At 44.1% G+C, this 21,177-nt stretch overlaps 2 protein-coding genes, 1 long non-coding RNA gene and 1 pseudogene across 5 annotated transcripts; 1 reads left to right on the plus strand and 3 right to left on the minus strand.

The window, feature by feature from the left end:
* Window positions 1–417: 417 nt before the first annotated feature.
* On the minus strand, window positions 418–5,303 carry LOC112937929 (uncharacterized; annotated as a pseudogene).
* A 3,928-nt stretch (window positions 5,304–9,231) lies between these two features.
* Window positions 9,232–11,736, minus strand: LOC136355131 (uncharacterized). Of its 2 annotated transcripts, none has more exons than XR_010739243.1 (3): window positions 11,213–11,736; window positions 10,886–10,945; window positions 9,232–10,271 (listed from the first exon to the last, which is right to left on the minus strand). It is a non-coding gene; the product is annotated as an uncharacterized lncRNA (long non-coding RNA). The 2 variants fall into 2 exon arrangements; XR_010739244.1 differs by having other exon boundaries at window positions 10,886–10,950.
* A 2,241-nt stretch (window positions 11,737–13,977) lies between these two features.
* Window positions 13,978–15,360, minus strand: LOC4328293 (uncharacterized). Its single transcript, XM_015770448.3, has one exon. The coding sequence runs from the start codon at window positions 15,261–15,263 to the stop codon at window positions 14,148–14,150; it is 1,116 nt and encodes a 371-aa protein (XP_015625934.1). The 5' UTR covers window positions 15,264–15,360; the 3' UTR covers window positions 13,978–14,147.
* Window positions 15,254–20,303, plus strand: LOC4328294 (DNA-binding protein BIN4). 2 transcript variants are annotated; one of them, XM_066307370.1, is made up of 13 exons: window positions 15,254–15,383; window positions 15,531–15,713; window positions 16,310–16,514; window positions 16,848–16,912; window positions 17,291–17,378; window positions 17,477–17,544; window positions 17,928–17,978; window positions 18,443–18,560; window positions 18,738–18,784; window positions 18,878–18,904; window positions 19,081–19,156; window positions 19,432–19,571; window positions 19,898–20,303. In XM_066307370.1, the coding sequence occupies exons 1-13, from the start codon at window positions 15,300–15,302 to the stop codon at window positions 19,994–19,996; spliced, it is 1,251 nt and encodes a 416-aa protein (XP_066163467.1). In that variant the 5' UTR covers window positions 15,254–15,299; the 3' UTR covers window positions 19,997–20,303. The 2 variants fall into 2 exon arrangements, with proteins under 2 accessions (XP_066163467.1, XP_015625935.1); XM_015770449.3 differs by lacking the exon at window positions 15,254–15,383 and having other exon boundaries at window positions 15,523–15,713.
* The last annotated feature ends 874 nt before the right edge of the window (window positions 20,304–21,177 follow it).

Below are 21,177 nucleotides of genomic sequence, written 5' to 3' on the forward strand. Positions count from 1 at the left end.
TCCCATTATAAGTTCAGTCATGAGTTTCCATATCTATCTTTGATCATCCATCTTATTTGATTTTTTTTATGATTAGTATTTTTATCATTATTAGATGATAAAACATAAGTAGTACTTTATGCATGGCTTATATTTTTGAACTTTTTTTTTAAAAAAAATTCAAATAAGACGGACGATCAAAATTAGACACGAAAAATTATGGTTGCACCTAAAAACTTAAAATGGGACAGAGGTAGTATCAAATATAAGTTCGACATCCACAATTCTTGTTCTCAGATAGGTAACTAGTGACTGATGAGGAGCTTGTCTGATGGACCACAAACCACAACATATTCTCAGGTTGGATGGGGTAGATACAGGTACAATACAATTTAAAATATTTTCTAGAGTAACAACTAACAATCCGGGAAGAAAACAGACACCAAGATAAAACCATCCATCCATTGATCCATCTGAGACTCAGAGCAGGGTAGTAATACTAATACCACGTTCCAAACATACATAAGTGACGTTCCAGGCATAGTAATAACATTACTAATACAGACGCTAATAATAAGACAAGATCACAATCTCGACCGTAGCTTATAACAGTTTTTTGCTAATAATACAGTTATTGGGAATTTGGGACAGCAGTAATACTATGTTTGATCATTTTCTCTTCAGAGCGGAGGGGATCATGCAACGGCAACAAAGTGTGACATGCAGGACAGATATCATCTCCTTGGGATCTTTAATCTAAGGGAACTCCTCAGCAAACCGGGTCAAAATACCCTGAACACAAAACCAGTAACAAAAACGTCAGTACATCAGAACAGGTAGCAATTTATCATTACATTACACAAGTAAACCAGGGGGAAATATATCCTAAACATTGCACCCCCTTCAGAAGCAACAAGCCTGCAAATACAGAAAAAAGAAATGCAACTTCAATGAAAATGCTTCCATCACAAGTAAACACCATATGAATATCAGCCAACTCAAATACCACCTAGTTCAAGCTTCACACGCATATATTGGATGACGGTACATGGAAATGTACATCCTGCCTGCCAATGCGTTCTCACATCAGATGTGTTCTTTGCATAGAGGGAAGAAAAAGGCAGAACATAAAGCAAATTTGCAGAAAGAAACATGAAAGGAAATACGAACTAGTGCCTGCACACTATGGTTCATATGATAACAATAACCAAAGCGTTGGCGCCACTGAAAATGAGCAAACAGAACAAATCAGCTGTTGGTGCAACCTAGTCCATTCAATATAGGCAGCTCGTGATAGATGTTCACTGAAACCAAGTAACCAACAAGACCATACAATTCTAACATATCAATGTAAAGTGATTTATAAAAAGCTGCAGCTCTATTTTTCTGAGTTGTTTCAAGTTACAATTACTCCAGCAGGTCAAACTGCCTAAGGCCTAATAACATACAGTAGCCCAGGCTAAGGATACCCATTTGTCAAGGAACAGTGCTAACTGATAAAACACTTGCAAGGACAGCAGTAAACCAAAAGGAATCATACATACGAGTAATGCAATGGTTGCTCTTTAGAAAAAGAAATCACCTGAATGAACAAATGTGAACCCATGATACAATATCACAGCAGAAGTTTCAATAATATTTGCCGCGAAATTTAAGTAAAATAATAGGAAAGAAACAACACTTACATTGATCAGACAAACATCGCCAGCTCTGGACGGCTGTAGATGTTATCCCCATCATCATCTAGTGCAGGATAAGCAGCAACAAGTGCATCTTGTGCACCTATATATAATGAGTTGTAGATTTTCCAATATACTTCACGTACTTTCCTTGCTGGATGGAAAAGGCCTTGAAGGCAGTAATTCAAGATCACAGCTGGACCAAGAGCAACTCTCATCCCCTCAATCGCCTCCATGACAGCATTGATGACATGGGGAGATGTCTCAAATATGTTGGGCCAGACATAGTTAAGCAAATGGACAAGAGCATCCTCACAGCCCAAGCCAGCAACACCAAGAGCCATGTGTTTCACAGCAGAGGCAGCAGTTTGCCGGTGAACAAGATCTCTGTCCATTAGAGCATCTTCAAGCAAGGGAGTAACAGCATATATGTAATCCTTGCCCATCTCACCAATATACTCAAAGAGGAAAGAGAGAGACTTCAGGACACCATTCTGAACATTGAGTTCTGGGACCCGGTACTCATTCATCAGGGCAGGCAGAACTGTGAAAGGCGAGCAGGTTTCAGCAACAATTGCAATCGCGACAGTCGTGCAGACACGGTTTTGTCGTTCCTGCACCTTCAAGTTATTCAACAGAGTCGCCAACACATCCTGTGGCCCAATAGCCTTCGCAATATAACCAAATGTGTTCACAGTCGCTCTTCTAATACCCTTCTTGTGAGCCTTCAACATTTCAAGAAGCTCAAAGCAAATCCTCATCCACTCCCTAGCAGGCACAAATTCTGCTCCGCGATCAGCAATCCTACCAACTAGATCAATGCAGTTCTCCTGGACCTTCTCATGCCTATTCTTCAAGATAGGAGTCAGCCGAGGAAGAAGATCCTTGATTGGCGGTGTCATCTTAGTCATACCAATGACATTCACAATAGCTTTCAATGCTCCAAGAATCGAACCCAACACCTCAGGGTACTCCTCTCCCAAATACTCATACAGCACAACACCCAAATGACCCATAAGCTGCTCCTCCTGACATTGTTTCATCACAATAGCTATCCTTGAGATCAGATCAGCAGCTTGCTGCCTAACTTTTGCACTCTTGTTGTTCAACCGCCACTTAATGGTACCACAAATCTGAGGAAGGTAAGGCTTGACCCTCTGTCCCAGTGCATTGACAACAGCTCCAAAACCATTAAGCATGACATTTGCATCATCACTTGTCTGCTCTTGGAAAGCATACAGGATGCCATCAATAAGCAGCTCCTCCAAACGAGCATCAATATCTGAAGCACCCAAATTAGCCACCACCTTCTCAATTGTTTCCATCACCATTCTCCTGTAAGGCTCACTTTCATCTTTCAGATCCTCAACAATCCTCCCAACAATATCAGCAACTCCAACCTTATTTGCCATCTCTACAGTTGTTTCCACAAGCTGCTTATAGTTCCTGCGGTCCAGAGCCATTCTCCTAACCCAGAAGTGACGGAAAAACTCAGGAAGGATGTCATTCCGGATATAATCAGCCTCTACACCCTCTGTACTGACACACTGTTTAACAACCTTCAGGACAATCTTCTTCATTTCTTCATCTGGTGACTGGAACTCCCTTATCAGGATTTGCATGACCTCCTTCGTGTAGTAACTGGCATACAGCGCATCCATAAGAGGGATGATGAAACCAATAGCTTTCAAGAAGGCAGCAAGAACCTTTCCACGGTGAGATCTGATACCCTTCCACAGAGGCTTCAAAACAGTATCAAAACTTTCTATACCATATGGTGCAGCAGCCTCAGCAAGTGTAGCAAGAGAAAGGGCAGTGATTGTCCGCACTTTCTGGTTCTCATCACTAAGACCATGCTCAATGATCTCGACTAGGGACTTGAGATGTGGCAGAACAGCGCAGCCCATAAGAATAGCAATCTGCTGAACAATCTTGATACCAGTGTGCCGAGCTTGCCAGGACTTCTTACTCTGACAGACAGCCTTTAAGAATGGCAGGAGAGCAGGGGTACCCAAAGCAGAAGCCACCACGCTAAATGCTCTAGCAGTGGTATTTCTCACATACTCATCAATGTTATCAATATCTGGTCTCATGGCGGCAATCATAGTAGCAAGACCAGCAGCTTTGCTAAGATTTGAGATAATCTCCCGGCCCTCAACACGAGCATAGTAGTCCTCATCAATCAGAAGTGGCTCAATGACCACAAGAATCTTATGGACAAACGGACGGACTAGCTCATCCAGCTTATACAGTACCCTGTCAATGACCTTCACCAGAAGATGCCGCTCCTGGTCCTCAATTGTTGGCTGCATGAGCAAGGGTAGAATCTTGTTGAACAAAGGGCCAGCACCAAATTCCCTTGCTTTGTCTGTCAGCTGTCGAAGTGCGTATAGGCTGGTATGAAGCTGGAGGTTCAAGAATCTTGTACCCTTCCTGCGGGAACATAGTATCAAGCTCCTCATCCGTAAGAGGCCTGTTCCGCTCCTCAATGTCCCGCTCCCACCGCAAGAGCTGGTACTGCTCTGGAGTCATTGGACCACGAGAAGCAATCTGGCCGGGTGTTGGCGTCGCAAGGTTGTCACCACCAAATGGCGTCGGACCAGGAGTGTAACCTGCAGGCGTCGCAGCACCAGTGCCTCCAGGTGTAGCACTACCCATACTTGCAGGAGTCTCATCCCATCTCGATCTCTGCTTCTTGGGTGTTGGCGTGACAAGCCCACCAGGCAGCTTAGGAGTAGCATCCCAAGCTCCAGAAGGTGTGGCACCTGGAGTAATGCCACCAGCTGCAGGTGTTGCATCCGCATCGGCCATCCTCCCAGGAGTTGGGGTCTCATCCCACCGATTCCTTCTCACCGACGGCGTCGCATCCCCGACACGACCAGGGGTGGCATCCCAGCGCCCAATCCCAGGAGTTGCATCAGGAGCATCCCAGTCGGAGGAGGTCTTCGCCTTCTTGGATCCAACAGCAGCAGAAGCATCACCATCCTGCGACTGATCCCATCTATTGCGGCGCTTCGGCGCTGCCACTGGCTGCTGCTCAGGCACGGCCTTCTTCTCCTTGGCCTTCTCCTCCTCTTCCTTTTTTCTTCTGAGCTATATCACGCAGCAGCTGCTCCTTCTGCTTCTGCAGGTCATTCTCGCGCATGGCATCAGCATATGTCCGCACGGAAGGGTCCGGGGTGGCCTCACCAGCGGCGAAGGGATCATGGCGCTCCGGCGAGATGATGCGGGCCAGCCGCCGCCGGCGATAGTCATCCTCGCGGTCGATGATGCGCTGCGACTTCTTGGGGAGGCCGTCGTCCTCGGCGGCGCGGGGGATGTCGGGGGCGGCGACGGCGTGGCCGGTGTAGGAGGCGAGGCGGCGGGCGGCGGGGTTGACGGCCGCCTCGGATTCGTCCTCGGGCGCGTCGTCCTCGGAGGCGGGGATGGAGGTGTCGTAGCCGGCGAAGCGGTTGGGGTCGGAGCCGCCGCCGCCGTAGAGATCAGTGTCGAAGGTGACGGAGGAGACGGCCATGGGCGCGCCGGCGGCCAGGGCCTCCTCCATCTTCTTGCGCTCCTCCTGCGCCCGCGCAAGCTCCGCGTCGATGCCGTCCATGGCGCCGGCGCGGCGGGAGAAGCGGTTAGGGTTTCGGGGGTGGAGAGATTAGACCTGGATTTTTCACATTTTGGTCCTTTTAAAAAACTTATTTCGCAAGTAGACCCCTAGAAAAACTTATCCCAAAAATGGTCCTTTTTGGGGCGCCAGAGTGGCTGGCGCCGTCGTTCAACAGGACGGCGCCAGCCTCTTTGGCGCCGTCCCCCTGCCGACGTGGCGGGGCGATGCTGAGGTGGCTAGGGGGAGTGCGCCAGAGTGGCTGGCGCCCCCCCCCCCCCCCCCCCGAAATTTTTTATTTTTGTTTTATTTGTTTGATATTTTTTTTTCACGCTTAGGGACACACAAGAACCAACCATAGAAAAATTGAACTCAAATGGACGTAATATGTGACATGTAGAATTTTTCCTCTCCTCTCCTCTCTCCGAACTAGTACAGAGGAGAGAGATGTGCAACTTTTTTATTTTTATTTTATTTTTTTGATATGTTCTTCACACTTAGGAACTCACAGGAACCAACCATGTAAAAAATAAACTCAAACGGACGAAATATGTGGCATGTGGAATTTTCCAAAGCTCCACCGAAAAACTTCTCTCCTCGAAAACACAATCTTGCAAGCGGAATTTGGAGGTTTTAATATCGACGAACCCGACAAAGCGGGGGAGAATCGGATGTAACTTTTTCTGTAGATGTCCGTGCATATATTATTTGCCTGATTCCGAGTCCGTATGAGAAAGTTACGCCTATTTTAATAGATGACATATTTTGTCCGTTTCGGTAGAGTTTTGGAAAATTCTACATGTCACATATTTTGTCCGTTTGAGTTTATTTTTTATACGGTTGGTTCCTATGTTCTCGTAAGTGTGAAAAAAATATCAAAAAAAATGAAATAAAAATAAAAAAATTACATCTCTATGTACTATTTAACTTATATATGTCATTTCATGTGGTTATATTTTGAATTAGATTAAGTAATTTCATATAGTGGTAGAGTGCATTATGTTTAACATGCTGATCAAAGAGTTTTACTAAAAGAGTTATGGTCTAATTTTAGTGAAGGTGCAAAGTAGACTAAGTGGTATGCTAGATATTTTCAGACTTAGCTAAGTGGTAGTTCGAGTTTAAATTTTTTTTGTGGTTGGTTGTATCGTGATTCTGAGTGTGAAAAAACATCAAAAAACTCCATACAGAGAAACAGGAATAGAGGCGGCGGCGCCAGCCATGCTGGCGCCCTCCTCCCTGGGGCGGCGCCAGCATGGCTGGCGCCCTCCTCCTGCCACGTCGGTTCGCGTGCGCCACGGTGGCAGGAGGACGGCGCCAGAGAGGCTGGCGCCGTCCCGTTGGATGACGGCGCCAGCCACTCTGGCGCCCCAAAAAGGACCATTTCTGGGATAAGTTTTTTCAGGGGTCTATTTGCGAAATAAGTTTTTCAAAAGGACCAAAATGTGAAAAATCCAGGAGATTAGACGAGGGCACGATGCGAGAATGGGGAAGAAGAGCAAGTCGTGAGGTTTGGGCTCTCGTGCTAGATAGACTCGCTGACGTCATCTTTCATCTGGGCCGTTGATTGGCTCCCGCATGATTGAGGCCGTCCATCTGAAAAACATGAACCGACTTTGCTTCCGTTAATTGATATAGTACTACTCAAATAATTACTCTCGAATGCAACTAAGACCAATCCAAAATCGTAAAGCTAATGGATGCAGATGGACAGAAGTCTAGTGCCTAATCCATTTTCTCTAAGGAAACTGTCATGTTCGATTATTCTCACAACCCAAAAAGGTAAATGTTCTTTCCAGCTGAGCTTATTAGAACATCAGGTGCACGTATATCAAGCAGCTAAAACGGCATCATCTTTTATAAAACTCCCTATATAAGTTTATTGAAAACCCAAACAATGTTTTTAGAAAAAAAAAGAGTTATACTTAATTAATCACACTCTCCGATTAAACGGTTCATAAGACTACATTCATTTCGGTGAGTGGGTGGCGCATAATAAATTGTGTATTAATTATTATAGTTTTTAACCTTTTAAAATAAAACACTGTTTAAGAGTTGAGAAGCGTGCTAGAGGAAAACGGATAAGTGATACATAGTAATTTTTAACTCGATCTAAGGCGTCCGAAAGAGAAATTGCGGTTGATGTTAACCTGTGCACTATTCGAAGAGCTTCTAATCACTACAATTTCAATCCCCTTCAATTTCCCTCTCTTGGGATTAAGCGAACAAGGTCTCAATCATCTTCAATCCCCTCTAAACCGAACAAGAACTTAAGCGGATGTTCCCTTAGATATCTAAAAACCATTCAAATAGTTATGATTTTCTTTAAAAAAAATAACATTAACATTTCTTTCTCAACATATAGTTTGAATTTGAACTTATTTTTTTCAGTGTTAGTTGTCACTGAACCCTACATTGTCATTTTCTTTTCAATCTTTTCTGAAACTATTTGCATTGAATTTGGAAAGAGAAAAATTGCAGGGGAGCCAACCCCTTGAGAGTTTAGAATTCACTTCCAACAACTCCAGCAAATCTAACAAGTTTGCTTAAACAAGGATGCATGAAGAAAAGAAAACAAAGAACTGAATAAGTCAGTGTAATCGAATGATCTGAACCTCGATAAGTCAGTGTAGTCTAGGCGGTGACGACTCCACCAACTCCCCTCAAAACACCCCGTCCCCAACAAAAAGTTGGAAACACGCCCAGAATTGTTTCATCAACACCGCAAAATGCGGGTGCTCGTCGTGAAGGGCCGCGCCGTGGTGGCGGAGACCATCGGTTGCTGCTGCCGCACCGCCGCCGCCGCTGCCGCCGCCGGCGAGACAGCGCACTTTCTCTTCACCGCCGAGGGCATCCATCACCGTAGCTTCTCTTCCACCCCTCCCCCTCCGCCGCGTCCTCACGTCGTCGGGTCGTCGTCGTCGTCGTCGTCGTCGTCACTTTGGGCCGGCGATCACAGCGACAGGTACGGCTCCTTCTCATCACATCACCGTTCCTTCCGCAATCCGCACCCCGTGTTTCCGAGTGTTCTGAAATAACAGTGCGCTTCAGGTGGCATGGAATCGGCGGCGAGGTGCAGAGGAAACGCGAGTACGAGGGCCACGTTGGCGGCGGAGGCGCCATGGCGACTCCCCGATTCAAGGAGGAAGACCTGGGGCTGCGCGTGATCTCGCTTGGCAAATGCAGCCGCCACCTCGTTCACGCGCCCAGGTCCGCCTGGTTCATGCTCCACGCGCCGTCGAGGCGAAGCTTCTCGACCTCGGCGTCCTCCTCGCCGTGCACTTCGCCACCCGCGCCGCCTGAGACCAGTCCGCCGAACACTTCGACACCCGCGCCGCCTGCTCCAGATGTGCCAGAGAACAGTTCGCCGCCGGATTATGATCTCTGCTCAGACAGGTTCGCGCACCAATCCACCATTGTTTGTTTGGCTGCGTGAGATTGCATTGTGTGTGATTACTGCAACTGTCAATTTGGATGTGAGATTGCATTATTAATTATTTTGTGCGATTACTTGAATTGTTAGTTTAGCTGTGTGAGATTTCATTATTAATTATTGTGTGCTATTACTGCAATTATTAGTTTGTCTGTGTGAGATTGCATTGTGTGTGATTACTGCAACTGTTAGTTTGCTGTGAGATTGCATTATTAACTATTTTGTGCGATTACTTGAATTGTTAGTTTAGCTGTGTGAGATTTCATTATTAATTATTGTGTGCTATTACTGCACTTGTTAGTTTGGATGTGTGAGATTGCATTATTGATCACTGTGTGCAATTACTACATATTGCAGGTGCTCCTTAGGTGATATGCTTGAAGCGTCCTATGATCCTGTAGAGTTCGTGCGCAACTTTCCAGCAGTAATGTTCAGCAAGCCGAAGAACGCCCCTGACACTTTGTACGATAGATGGGTTTTCAAAGGCTGGTTCCAATCTGCTATAAGAGACATTTTGAGCAAACTAGAGGATCATCACATAGCCGGTCTGGAGTTTGAAGATATTAATACTGAGACCATGACAATAGCTTGCAATATTGATTCAAGCGAGTTCTATCCCAGGTTCAATTTTCATGGGAAGACCAGGAACATTACTTTTGAAGGACAGAAAAGAAATTACACTCAGCTTGGCAGCACCCTTGAGAAATTGATAGCCATCTCAGCAAGTGCTAGTAATGTCCATGCATATCATCATCAACTCTTGACTGAAGACGCTAAAGACTTGCTGAACAAAATGAGGCATCCTTCCCTTGATCGTTTTGAGGCATACATGCTCAGAAACCACCCATCTTTACTTCAGATCGAAGCGCATGCCTCTTTCTACCTTACCTGCTTTGATCACCTGAAGCTATTGCCTCAAAAGCCTGTTGAAAACTTCTTCAAAGGACTGCCATACGCGGTAGGAGACCAGCATGGCGATTGGATTGCAATTGCACATCAACACCCGCTTCTTAGCATGCAGTTAAGCCATGGATATAGAATCAGCAACTGGTCGCAGGCAACGTATAGGAGGGACGGGTACTGTCATAGAACTGAACCTGGATCTAAGTATTCGATCGTTCAAACGCACAGGATATATCACCAGTATTTCCCTAGGACACTCCCAGCTATGATGTGGGGAATGGTGGCTCTACGTCAGCACAAGGTGATAGATTTTGACAGGTTATTCAAATGAGGGGAACGGCTAGCCAGGTAAAGGTCAGCAGTTCATTCCCCTTTCATTATAGTAGGTCATTGTGCTCTCTGATCTCCTGTAGTACATGAAACAAGATTTTACTAACTGAAATACCTTTTGCTTTGCTTGGTATAGGTATATCTTGGGAGACAATTGCATAGCTTCTCGATGAACCACCCTGTTCCTGTTGCTTTGACAGGGACAACGTACAGTTGATGTTCGGTTCACACTCAACAGTCCTGTTCCTGTTTTCTTTGACAAGGACAAAGTACGGGTTGATGTTCCGTTGACACAGTAGTCAATTCGCAGTATCTGTACTGCAGGCATACAAATTCGATGTCAAAGCCCCATGCTCTGTGGTTACATTGCCTTTGTTAGTACATCTACCACTGTTCATTTTACTAACTGCTAGTAAAAACATCTAATGGTATCAGATTGTCAGTTTTGGAAGAATGATTACACAGAATTAAGTTTGGTGTTTTGTTTGGTTTATAGCCTTAGTTAAAATATTTCTGTAAGCCAAATACGAGCGTTGCAAAATTTGTGACGAAGTTAGGTTTGTTGCCAATTTTTCTTGGTAAAATTGCTTTGAGCATTGTTTAATTTGAGATCAATTAGAGACTAAACAATGTACACTACCATTTCATTTTCTGTTGGCAACAAACCAAATGTGTTTGCCAAATTGCCAGTGGCGGGCCCAGCTTTTTAAACTTGGGTATTCGAAATGGGAAGGGGTAAAAAAATGTCCATACACCAAAAAGCCAAAAAATAGGCTTGTATATTATGATACACTAATAATTATAATTTAGAGCGTATAGAATAAAATTGATCATTAGTTCACACAGTGATAGAATTGATCATCACTAGAAATTGTTTAACTTATAGAAATACTAATACCAAACATATCAAAGTGTCAAAATATGGAATACAAAAATGATAGAGAATAATAAGTTAGGAAGAAAACTTACAATTTAGATATTAACTTTTCGACGCTTGATATTTTGGAAATAATTGATGATGTCCTTGTCCTTAGCTTGCAAAAAGAATTCTCTTTCAATGAATGTAACCAAACAATCATTCAAATACTACAAATTTGCTAATATGGTATGAACTATGAACTACTGTCCAGTGTCCAATATACTCAATTACTCAAATACTCAAATAGGCAACTAGTCAACTACAATCCTACAAACTAAATGTCTAAATCAAGCAAGCAAGCAACTACACTAAAATACTAAATGTCTAAATCAATGAATTTTTGTGCTTGTCCCGTTGTCCGGAGTTTAGTCACTCACTGTGCTAATGTGCTTATCCGGAATTTGCAGGTCAGGCAGTCGCCGGCGAGCAGGATGCCGCACGGCCGCAGCGGCAGCGCGCAGCCGCCGGCTGCCTCGGGCCTCGGCGCGGAACGGCGGACGCCGACCTGCAGGCTGCAGCTGTGCAGCGCCTGCTCCTGCTCGGCTGACGGCCTGGAGCAGCCTCCTGCCTGGCTGCCTCCTGGGCCCCTGCAGGCTGCCGCGCCGGCTGCCGCACGCGGCACGCCGTCGCCCGTCGGTCACGGTGCGCCTGCCGGTCACGGGCTTGGCGCCTTGGCCTTGGCGGCTCACCGCCTCACCGGTCGCCGTCGCCGCCGCCGCGCCGGCGCCGCGCCCGCGCCGTTGCACGCCGCGACCGCGCCACACGCCGCCACGGCTCCCGCCGCCGGCCGCCGCACGCTGCACGCAGCCCCCGCCGGCCGCCACACGTCACGCCGCCGCACGCCTCCTCCCGTCGCCGTGCTGTACTGCTGTGTTGTGGTCTAGGGTTTGCAGGTTTGGGTGGCCAAGGCGCCAGGCGGGTGGGGAATTGGGGGAAAATTGCAAATGGGCTGAGATGTGGCCCAATTAGACCACAGGTAGAGAGGAAAGAGGGAGGGGAGTGGAAAATTTAGGCCCAATAGAGAAGAAATGGGGAAACAAGGCCCAATATAAGCAGTTTAAGTTTTCTTTTTATTTTTTTAATACCTATATGAACTATATAGTATATATACCTATTTTTTTTCCAAAAATCTTGGGTATACATTTGAATACCCATGAATACATAGTGGGCCCGCCCCTGCAAATTGCATTACCCTTGCAAAAGAATTGATAAGATTCATATTTGTGCATCAATCCAAACAATTACTGGATCAATTCAACCTCAAGTTTTTTTCCCTGCCTTTATTCTTCGGGTCACTCTCCGGCCCGGTGCCTCTATCTTAGTCAGGCTTTAGGAAAACTAGATAATGGGTTTGTCGATGCAGCATGCATCGTTAAACAACATTGACTCCCATGATCTGCACCTGTGGCGAAAACAAGACCAAAGAGGCAAAGATTGTCGCATCAAATGCAAATTTAGAGACTTTTTCTCCCTTCGTTCTAACATGGTGAGTCATTCGCTTGATCTGAAAATATAGCATAGAGCAAATCTGGTTGAGTGCAAATGTCCACATGCCATGGGCACAGTTAGCTGACAAGAAGTGCCTGGCAGACAGTAGATAATTACATGCCATTTTCACATCCATATTCACAAAGATAATGCACTGGCAACAGTATACACTAGACTGCAAGATGAACTATACTTCCCATAATCATTTTCCATCATAGTAAGTAACTACAGACAGCTGTTACTTGAACAATGACACAAATATGATACAATACACAAGGATAAGAAGAGCCTTATAGTGTCTACGTTGTTTGACAGAAACGTGAATGTGTAAATGAAATTTGAAAGAACATTGTTTGAGTAATTCAGCTGTCAGACACGTAAAAGTTAACAACATCCAATGATATGGAAGGGCACGTACTGCTTGTATCAGCACATTCTTTAGAGAGACCTACCAAACCTAATCAACAAATCAGGAAACTTCAGATTAGAAAAATTAAGGTCGAAAAGAAGCATATGTGCAATGATTGGCATGATCACAACATCACACTGCCTATCAGAACTTTATAAATGACAATCTCCAACTATGTAGATTTATTTTTCTGCTTGTGTGCCTTAGATACAATAGTTTCAGTTATACACGGTGTCCATATCACAGTCCAACATCACGAAATGACCAATTGAAAAGGATATGTAGTATCTAATTACAATACCATGCTGACACCAATAGGTTCAAACATGAACTGAAACGTCATATTGATATGCATACTTAATATAAAAATTTAACCTCTCCTCAAAAAAATATATATATAAATTTAACCTTATTCCTAACAATGTTTTGTGACTTCAACAATAAACTGAGGACTTGAGATGGAGATGAAAAGACAAGGAATCATTATAGACTCACAGGAGATAGTACCAGGCAATATTGGCATGTTGTACTTGGATCTAACGCAATGTAACTGAATTATGAGGAAAGAATTATGCAGAGGCATTCATTGAAATAATGCATGTGATATACTCATTGAAAAGTATATTAGAGTAGGATGCACAGCTAAACTTGTAAGTTACAATGGAGCAAAAGAAAACAAACCCCACCTTCAAAGAGCCTTGCTAAGATCCATAGTGTTTCCCAAAGTTATCTAGTATATAACCTTTCTTGAAGTTCACTGACTAACTGTCCTTAAAGAAAAGACTACATTGATCAAGGATTTATGCCAGACAAATTTCAGTATGACTTTCTTCAAGTTATAAGTACATCGACAACAGTGACTAAATGTTTTGGAGTGCCATAATCAATAGAGAGAAAAAAAAATAATTCACTAGAGACTATTTTCATTTTAGTACCAATATGATTTTTGTTAAGGGGGTGGAGTGTATGTTAACAGTTTTTTTGCCCAATGATGATTTAAGCATTGTGTTTTTCTCATCGTCAATACTACATGCATTTATGCAGCCTGTTAAAGGAATGAAAATTATAGAGAGACGAGCTAACCCGCATGGCCACATATGCATCAAGGAAGCTGACATATTGCTTTCAGGCTTATCTGTTATGGCAGCTGCCATTTGTTGTCACTAGTATTAGTTTTTGGCACTTAGACTGCTATCTGATCAGATGATAAGTATTTCAGGTTATAAATGTTTTTTTTTCAGGTCCTTAACAATAGAATTGCTTCCTTGAAATCATTCATCTCTACTAACAGAGTTTACAGAGCTATGCAATGCAGAGTTTTAAAACTAACCGATGAATATGTATCCTGCATAAGAGCAGGATTAATCAAATAAGGGTTTTTATTAGGACAGTACTAAGTAGGAGTACTCTACTCGTTAGAGTAGATAAACAGGGGTGTAGTCTTGGCCGAAGTTATAACGGCGCGACTTGTGCTTGACGACGCGGAGCTTCCCGCCACGGCCGCGTACCACCTCCACGCCGGTGAGCATGGCGAAATTTATTTCACCCCTTTCTCTGCGATCAACACTGAACATCTTGGCGACGCACAGCTTGCCGCCGCCCAGGTGGACGACCTGCGATGCGTACACCTCCAACTCCCTCCTCCTCCGGTCGTCGCTGTGGCTCTCCACCGAGAACCCCTTCACCTGGAGGCTCGCCACCGGCGGCTGCGGCTGCTGGAACGCGGAGGACAGATTCCACGCTCCGAGAATGGTGCCATCCATGTCGGAGATGCCGAACCAGAGGCCGTGCTCGGGGACGTGCTCGGCGCGGCCGCGGAAGGGCAGCTCCCAGTCGCCGGCCTTGCTCCACGCGGAGCTCGCGGTGTCGAAGGAGTAGGTGCCGTTGGTCGTGGTGGATACCAGGATGCGCGTGCCGCCGTCGCCGTCGCCGGCCACCGCGTACCCGCAGATCATGCCGCGGGAGGAGCCTTCGAAGCCGGCGGCGTAGGCGTTCACGCACGGGGACGGCGGCGGCGGCGGCGGCGGCAGGGGTTGCCAGAGGTAGTTGTCCCCTACCTCCCACTTGTCGGAGTCGGACTCGGCGGGATTATCCTCGAGGCGTACGAGCGCCTCGAAGCAGCCGGCGCCGTCGGGGAGGGGCGTCGTCTCCATGACGTACAGGTCGTCGCCGACGGCGGCCGAGACGGGCATGAGCTTGGGCGCCGCGAGGGCGGGCAGCGTGCGGACGGCGCGCGCGGCGGGGTCGTAGAGGACGGCGCGGCCGGTGTGGTCGATGCCGACGATGCTGCCGTCGTTCCTGCGCATGAACTCCATGCCCATGGCCGTCGCCGTGGTGCCCGGGGAGCAGAAGGCCATGGCGGGTGGAGGCAGGCGAGCGTCCTCCACCTCCACCGTCGCTCGCTCCGGTTTCGTTGCTAGTGGATGGCCATCGGGGTAGAAGAGATGTGATGGGTTGACTCGCCGTAGCCTGTGGGAGAGGGAGGGGCCTGTAAAGCAGTGGTCAGCAATGTACAAGAATCGCCGGATCATCCTCTTCCCTGCTGCCAATGGCGGCCGCCGGCGGCGATGGCGACGGCGACGGCGGCGGCGGCGACGATGGGGATCTTGGCTAGGTTTCCACCCGTACAAGGGCGTGAACGATTAGGAAAGGTATACTCATAGATTACTTACTCGTGGGCCGTATCCTAATCCAGCATCGCGTGTTTGGCCCACCACACTCGTGGGCCGGCCCGGCTGGAACGGGGCCTCGTAGCAACAGCTCTGACGCACGTGACCTCTCTTTCTCCTCGAGCGCAGCTGCGCAGGTCGACGACCCGGGCTCCGCCGCCGCCGCCTCGCCTCGCCGCCGGCGCGCTCGCTCGCTCGGCTGGTCCGCGTAGTGGGCTGCCTTCCATAGTCGGCTCTGGAGGAGTTTTGAGGGAGGGAGGCGCAGGCATGGGCGAGGAAGAAGAAGACCCCGACTGGCTCCGCGCGTTCCAGGTAACCATCTCTTCTCCTCCGCCTCCCGTGGCCGTGTGATGTGCCCTAGCTAAATCCTGCCAGGTCTCCGTGGGAATAAGGTCCATCCTGCCGAGCGGTTTCGATTTACCCATTTTTCTCTGTGGATTTAAGTTGAGAATTGAACTGAATTAGTGGGCGCGCTAATAAGTTTGATCTATGTCATTTCACAAAATGGCATTCCGTGTTGTGCTTCTAGGCTATGTGTTAAATATGCTTTGTGATGTTCGTGAGAATTTCGTGCTCTTTGATAATCCTTCGCACAACTCGATGCGAATTTTCGGTATTCAGAAAACGTTGTTTGTACATGTGTTTAACAACTTGTTTACTTGGTCTATGCCAATGGTTTTGCTAAACGGTCCCGCTATGGTATCGCCGATTCCTAGTTTAAACACAACGAACACATGTCTTGATTTTGGTTCCGATGTCCGATAGGCTCCGATGTGAGGCAGCAAGCATGTTCTGTATCTAGTACTTGTTACACTTTCTGTTCTTGGTACAACTTCTCTGGCTTTCCAAGATTGTGACTTGTTATTGGTGATAATATCACCAATTTTATTTTGCATAATTTTTCGTAGCCACCAACTACATCGACGGTGATGCTTTCTTCGGGCTCCGATGATTCTCCTGAAAACAGTCCTACACGGACTACACCATCTGGAGAAGAACAAAAGGGGGAAAACAAGGCTAGTTCAGACCATGCAGGGGATGGAGATGCTGCTGCACTAAATAAGGGCAAAAAGGCAACACCTACTAGGAGGAAAACCCCTACTAGTCAAGAAGGTATCATTAGTTTACTACTCCCTCCATCCCAAAATATAACAACATCTAGCCTTCATAATTTGCCCTAAAATATAACTTCTTCTCCACATACATTCTCTTCTTAGCCAATCTCAACTTTCCACCATTCAAATCCCTTCCCACCTCCTCTTCTCAATCAATCACAACATTCCTCTATTTAATTCCACCATCTTTCTTAATGCCTGTATTCAACCCTAAAACTCATATTTTGGGACGGAGATAGTAATATTTATTATTTTGTTATGACAAACTTCCAAACTAGTATCTCCTTTTTATTCACTTTCTGATCTATTTTCTCTTCATGGTTGCCTATAGATGCTTTCGACAAAGATGAGAAACCAACCATGGAATCAAATCAAGATAAGCCTCCAAAACGCTCGGTAACTACTATAATTCTTATTTTGTTCTTAATTGTTTAATCCCTGTTCGTGGTACCTCGCCATCTGGTTTCTAATTAGTTATGCTGCTGATATGTGATATGCCCATGTAAAAAGAACAATTTAAAAGATCTATAGATAGATTACGAGCTATCCAAGTTCGAATGAGGTTCAGCAGATTCCCTTTTTTTCTCAAGATGCTTTATTCCTGATGTCAACAATACTTCTTGAATCTTATCTTACAACTGTTCTACATTATTTGTTATTGATCGTCACATAATGCTACTGTTATATTTAATACTGACTTCATTGTACATATTACTTAGTTGCAAACACCAGGTCCACTCTTTTGTTAATTCTATGCCTAAATTTTTTGTACAGACTCCAAAGAAGAAGTTGGTTAAACCCCCATCTGGTTCTAATGCTTCAAAGGTTACTGGACCAAAAGCTGGTCCAGATCAAATAGATGGTAAGACTAATGAAAAGCTTTGGTTGCCTTTTAGTGAAAAGTCAGTTTATGAATTCTTAGTTTCAATGATTGATAATTATAGTCATGGTCATGCATAGATACCTTGGAACATCAAGAAGAGGGAGTTGCTGAAGAAGAAATGCAGGATAAACTTACAGAGCACTCTGTAAGATGCCTCAACTTCCTTCTATTTTTAATCTATTTTTTCCTCCACACTACGGTTCCAGAACATTGAGAGCATTGACCCAAACAAGGAGCAAAGAAAACAAAATTAGAGCCCACATCTTACTGGGAATATCCCAACATGTGTCATTTTTGTTATTGCATTATATTGAACTAATGAAAGTTGGGTAAATCCTTTTAAGAAGGTATAGGAAAATATGAAAATAAACATCATTTTGTAAATATTTATCAAGCTCCAACCGATTAGTTCTTTCCTTGATTACCGTAATTTTTGTAGAGCATGATGGCGTGTCTTGTTATTCCTTTAACTAGTTACGTCAATATGTCTGAGATATCTTATGGACTGTAAGCTCTTATGCGTTCCAGGTCTCCCAGAGGTTGCCATTAATCATTCCTGATAAAATTCAGCGTTCAAAGGTATGATAATTCTAACTGGCATTATCAATTAGAAACCATTGTTCTCATAAAAGGGTCAGTGTGTCAAATCATAAGTCCGGAATGCAATGAGCAACTCTGCTATCACCCCCCCCCTTTCCCATATTTTCTTCATGGAAAAATATCGGTCAACTTAACATTGGTGGAAAGAAATTGTACAATTAATAGAAATACCGCAGTGACAGAGCCATAAATGAGAAATGGTTGGGGCCCTTTTTAGTGCACCAGGAGTTAGAAGGAGTATAGGCTATATATATTAAAGAGCCATAGATCCTTGATAATCCACCAAAATGTGTTATATGTGCTAAAATGCAGTAAAATCAACATCTTGACCTCTGCAAGTATCATCTACCTGGAAGACTGGGAATCATGACTGACCCAATCAATGATAGTTTCCCTAAGTTTATAAATTATAATCCTATAATCCTTGTTCTGTTTATTTCTAGGCATTGATTGAATGCGATGGTGACTCGATAGACTTAAGTGGAGACGTTGGAGCTGTTGGGAGGATAATAATTTCAAACAGTCCTAACGGAAATCAGGAATTGTTATTGGACCTAAAAGGTACCAGCAAGTCGATTTCTTTAGTATCATTTATGTATTATGCACTTTGGTTTCTGACTAGGCAGGGTATTTTTACCAACAAGGGATTTGAAATTAATGTCCGTGTTATCTTACTACATGCACTATTCAAAATACTTTACCCATATTATTATTATTTTTACTTATATACTTACACAGGAACAATATACAAATCAACAATTGTTCCATCCAGGACATTTTGCGTTGTAAGTTACATTCAAACTTAAAGTACAGTTGTGCATTTGCCTTATTTGTTAGTATTGATCTTAAATCCTTGATGGACTGTCTCTTTTTCTCAGGTCAGTGTAGGACAAACAGAAGCGAAGGTTGTCGATGATAACATAAATCTCTTATGAGTATTTGACTTCTCCATAATTTTTAGTTTAGGCAGTTCTACTTTCTAGTATGTAGCGTGCTATTTTTGCTACTAAATCCGATTAAAATATATTATTCTGATGGATGTAGCTGCTTACCTTATTCAACCATTTTTCCCCTTTTGCAGATAGAGTCTATCATGGATGACTTTATTCAATTGGAACCCCAATCCAATTTATTTGAAGCAGAGACTATGATGGAAGGTTAGCATTCTTCTAGATGGTCTAATTAGAAATCTTCAGCCCATATATCCTACTGTTTCTGACCTATAAAGCTGAGCAGCAAACTGCGCGCCAATAAAAGCAGCACATCTTATCTTTCTTTAATGGAGCTATTAAGCAATGCATTGTCATTTGACAGTGTAGTCAGGAACAGTCATTCTGCATGAAGTGATGACTAATGACCCTATCATTTGATATGATGATAACATCTGCTGCAATGGTTATTTTCTAATACTCCAGGCATGTTATCTTTATAGGTACCCTTGATGGATTCACATTTGATTCTGACGAGGAGGGTGACAAGCTTCCTGAACCGCATGCTTCTCAAAACGATCAAAATAATGAAGATGGGGATCAACCTAAGGCAAAAACCAAAAGAAAAGCTGAGAAACCGGCAGTATGTTCTCTCCTACCCTTTTAATGATCCTATAAGCTTCTTTTCAGTTTCTTTTCTATTACCATTATGCCATCTCAGAATTTAAAACTGATGATGGCACATGTTAGTACAAACTGTATGAATACCTGATTCTTGAACTCCTGAAAGCGCATTACATTACCCTATATAAGTTTGAAACCCAATTGTGGATAGCTTTTCCGGAGGTTTTACTTATGTACTGAAGCACTTTGCCTGTTTTGTATCATGAAATTAAGGAACCATGCTATAAACTTTGCGACATATTATAGTTCCTCATGACAAAGTTTGCTTATTCTTGTGAAATGTAGGGGAAGGGACAGAAGAAGGCGAAGGTTGCAGGAAAGGCCACTAAGAAGGGTACAAGGAAAACCCAAACTACGAAGAGAACAAAGAAGGCGAAGAAATAGACCTGTTGCGAAACCGGGACGCTACCAGTAAAGACTAGAGAATCCAACTCCAAATGGATCAGACTTGAGAAATTCCAAATGTTGTATGATCTGGGTTATCAGTGTAGCATAATGTACTTCTTTTAGGCGTAGAATGAAATTAGAAGGGATACACATGATTGCAAAATCCATTTTTATGTCTATGAACTCTCTGTCTATCCTCATTTGTATGTTGTATAACTATCAAATAGCCAAATTTGAAAAAGTCTGGATATCAAACACTTGCCATTCATCTTTAAAGTGATTCGAGCTATTTCACATGTGCAAATTGAAGCTCACTGGCAGCAAGAACATTCTGACCACTGTTGTTACTCCGTACTAGTATTATACATTTTGCTGTTCTGTTTTGGCAAGAAGTTGCATCCAATCTTAGGCTGTGTTTAGTTTAGCGCAAAGTTTGGATTTTGGTTGAAGTTGGAGATGATGCGACTGAAAAGTTGTGTATGTATGACACGTTGATGTGATGGAAAAGGACTGAAGTTTGGATCCAAACTTTGGCTGTGTTTAGTTCAGCGCAAAGTTTGGATTTTGGTTGAAATTGGAGATGATGTGATTGAAAAGTTGTATGTGTATGACAGGTTGATGTGATAGAAAAGGACTGAAGTTTGGATCCAAACTTTGGATCTAAACACAGCATTTGGATCTAAACACAGCCTTACGGTTAAGGCTCATTGTTTTGTCTCAGACTCTCAAACATGATTGCTGGAGACCCAGAAGTAGATCGGGGTAGTCAACATAAAAAACAAAAATGGAAGATGGTCAATTGGTCACTCCATAATATTTTTATAAATCGACATTTTTTATTTTGGAAATAGGGATAAAGAGGGAAAAAAAAAGCGGCGTCCGCTTTTCCTGGATCGGGCTTCACTTAAAAAATCCCATTTTTAAAAGTAAAATAGACGTTGCAGGGAAAAAAATTAAAATAGTCACTTTGTAAATTATTTTTGGAATAATTGAATAAATTTAAATTATATATTGGCATTTTTGAACACCAAATATCCATTTAGCTCATTAACAACGGTATTCAGGTATAGTCAACATAAACACGGTTGGCAAAATAAAATAAAATAGTAAAGTGGGTCTAATTGATTTCTTGCGCTGAAACCTACTCATCCGGATTAGTTCAAAACTTAGCATTTTGC

Source organism: Oryza sativa, chromosome 2, assembly GCF_034140825.1.
Source record: "Oryza sativa Japonica Group chromosome 2, ASM3414082v1".
Taxonomy (NCBI): domain Eukaryota; kingdom Viridiplantae; phylum Streptophyta; class Magnoliopsida; order Poales; family Poaceae; genus Oryza; species Oryza sativa.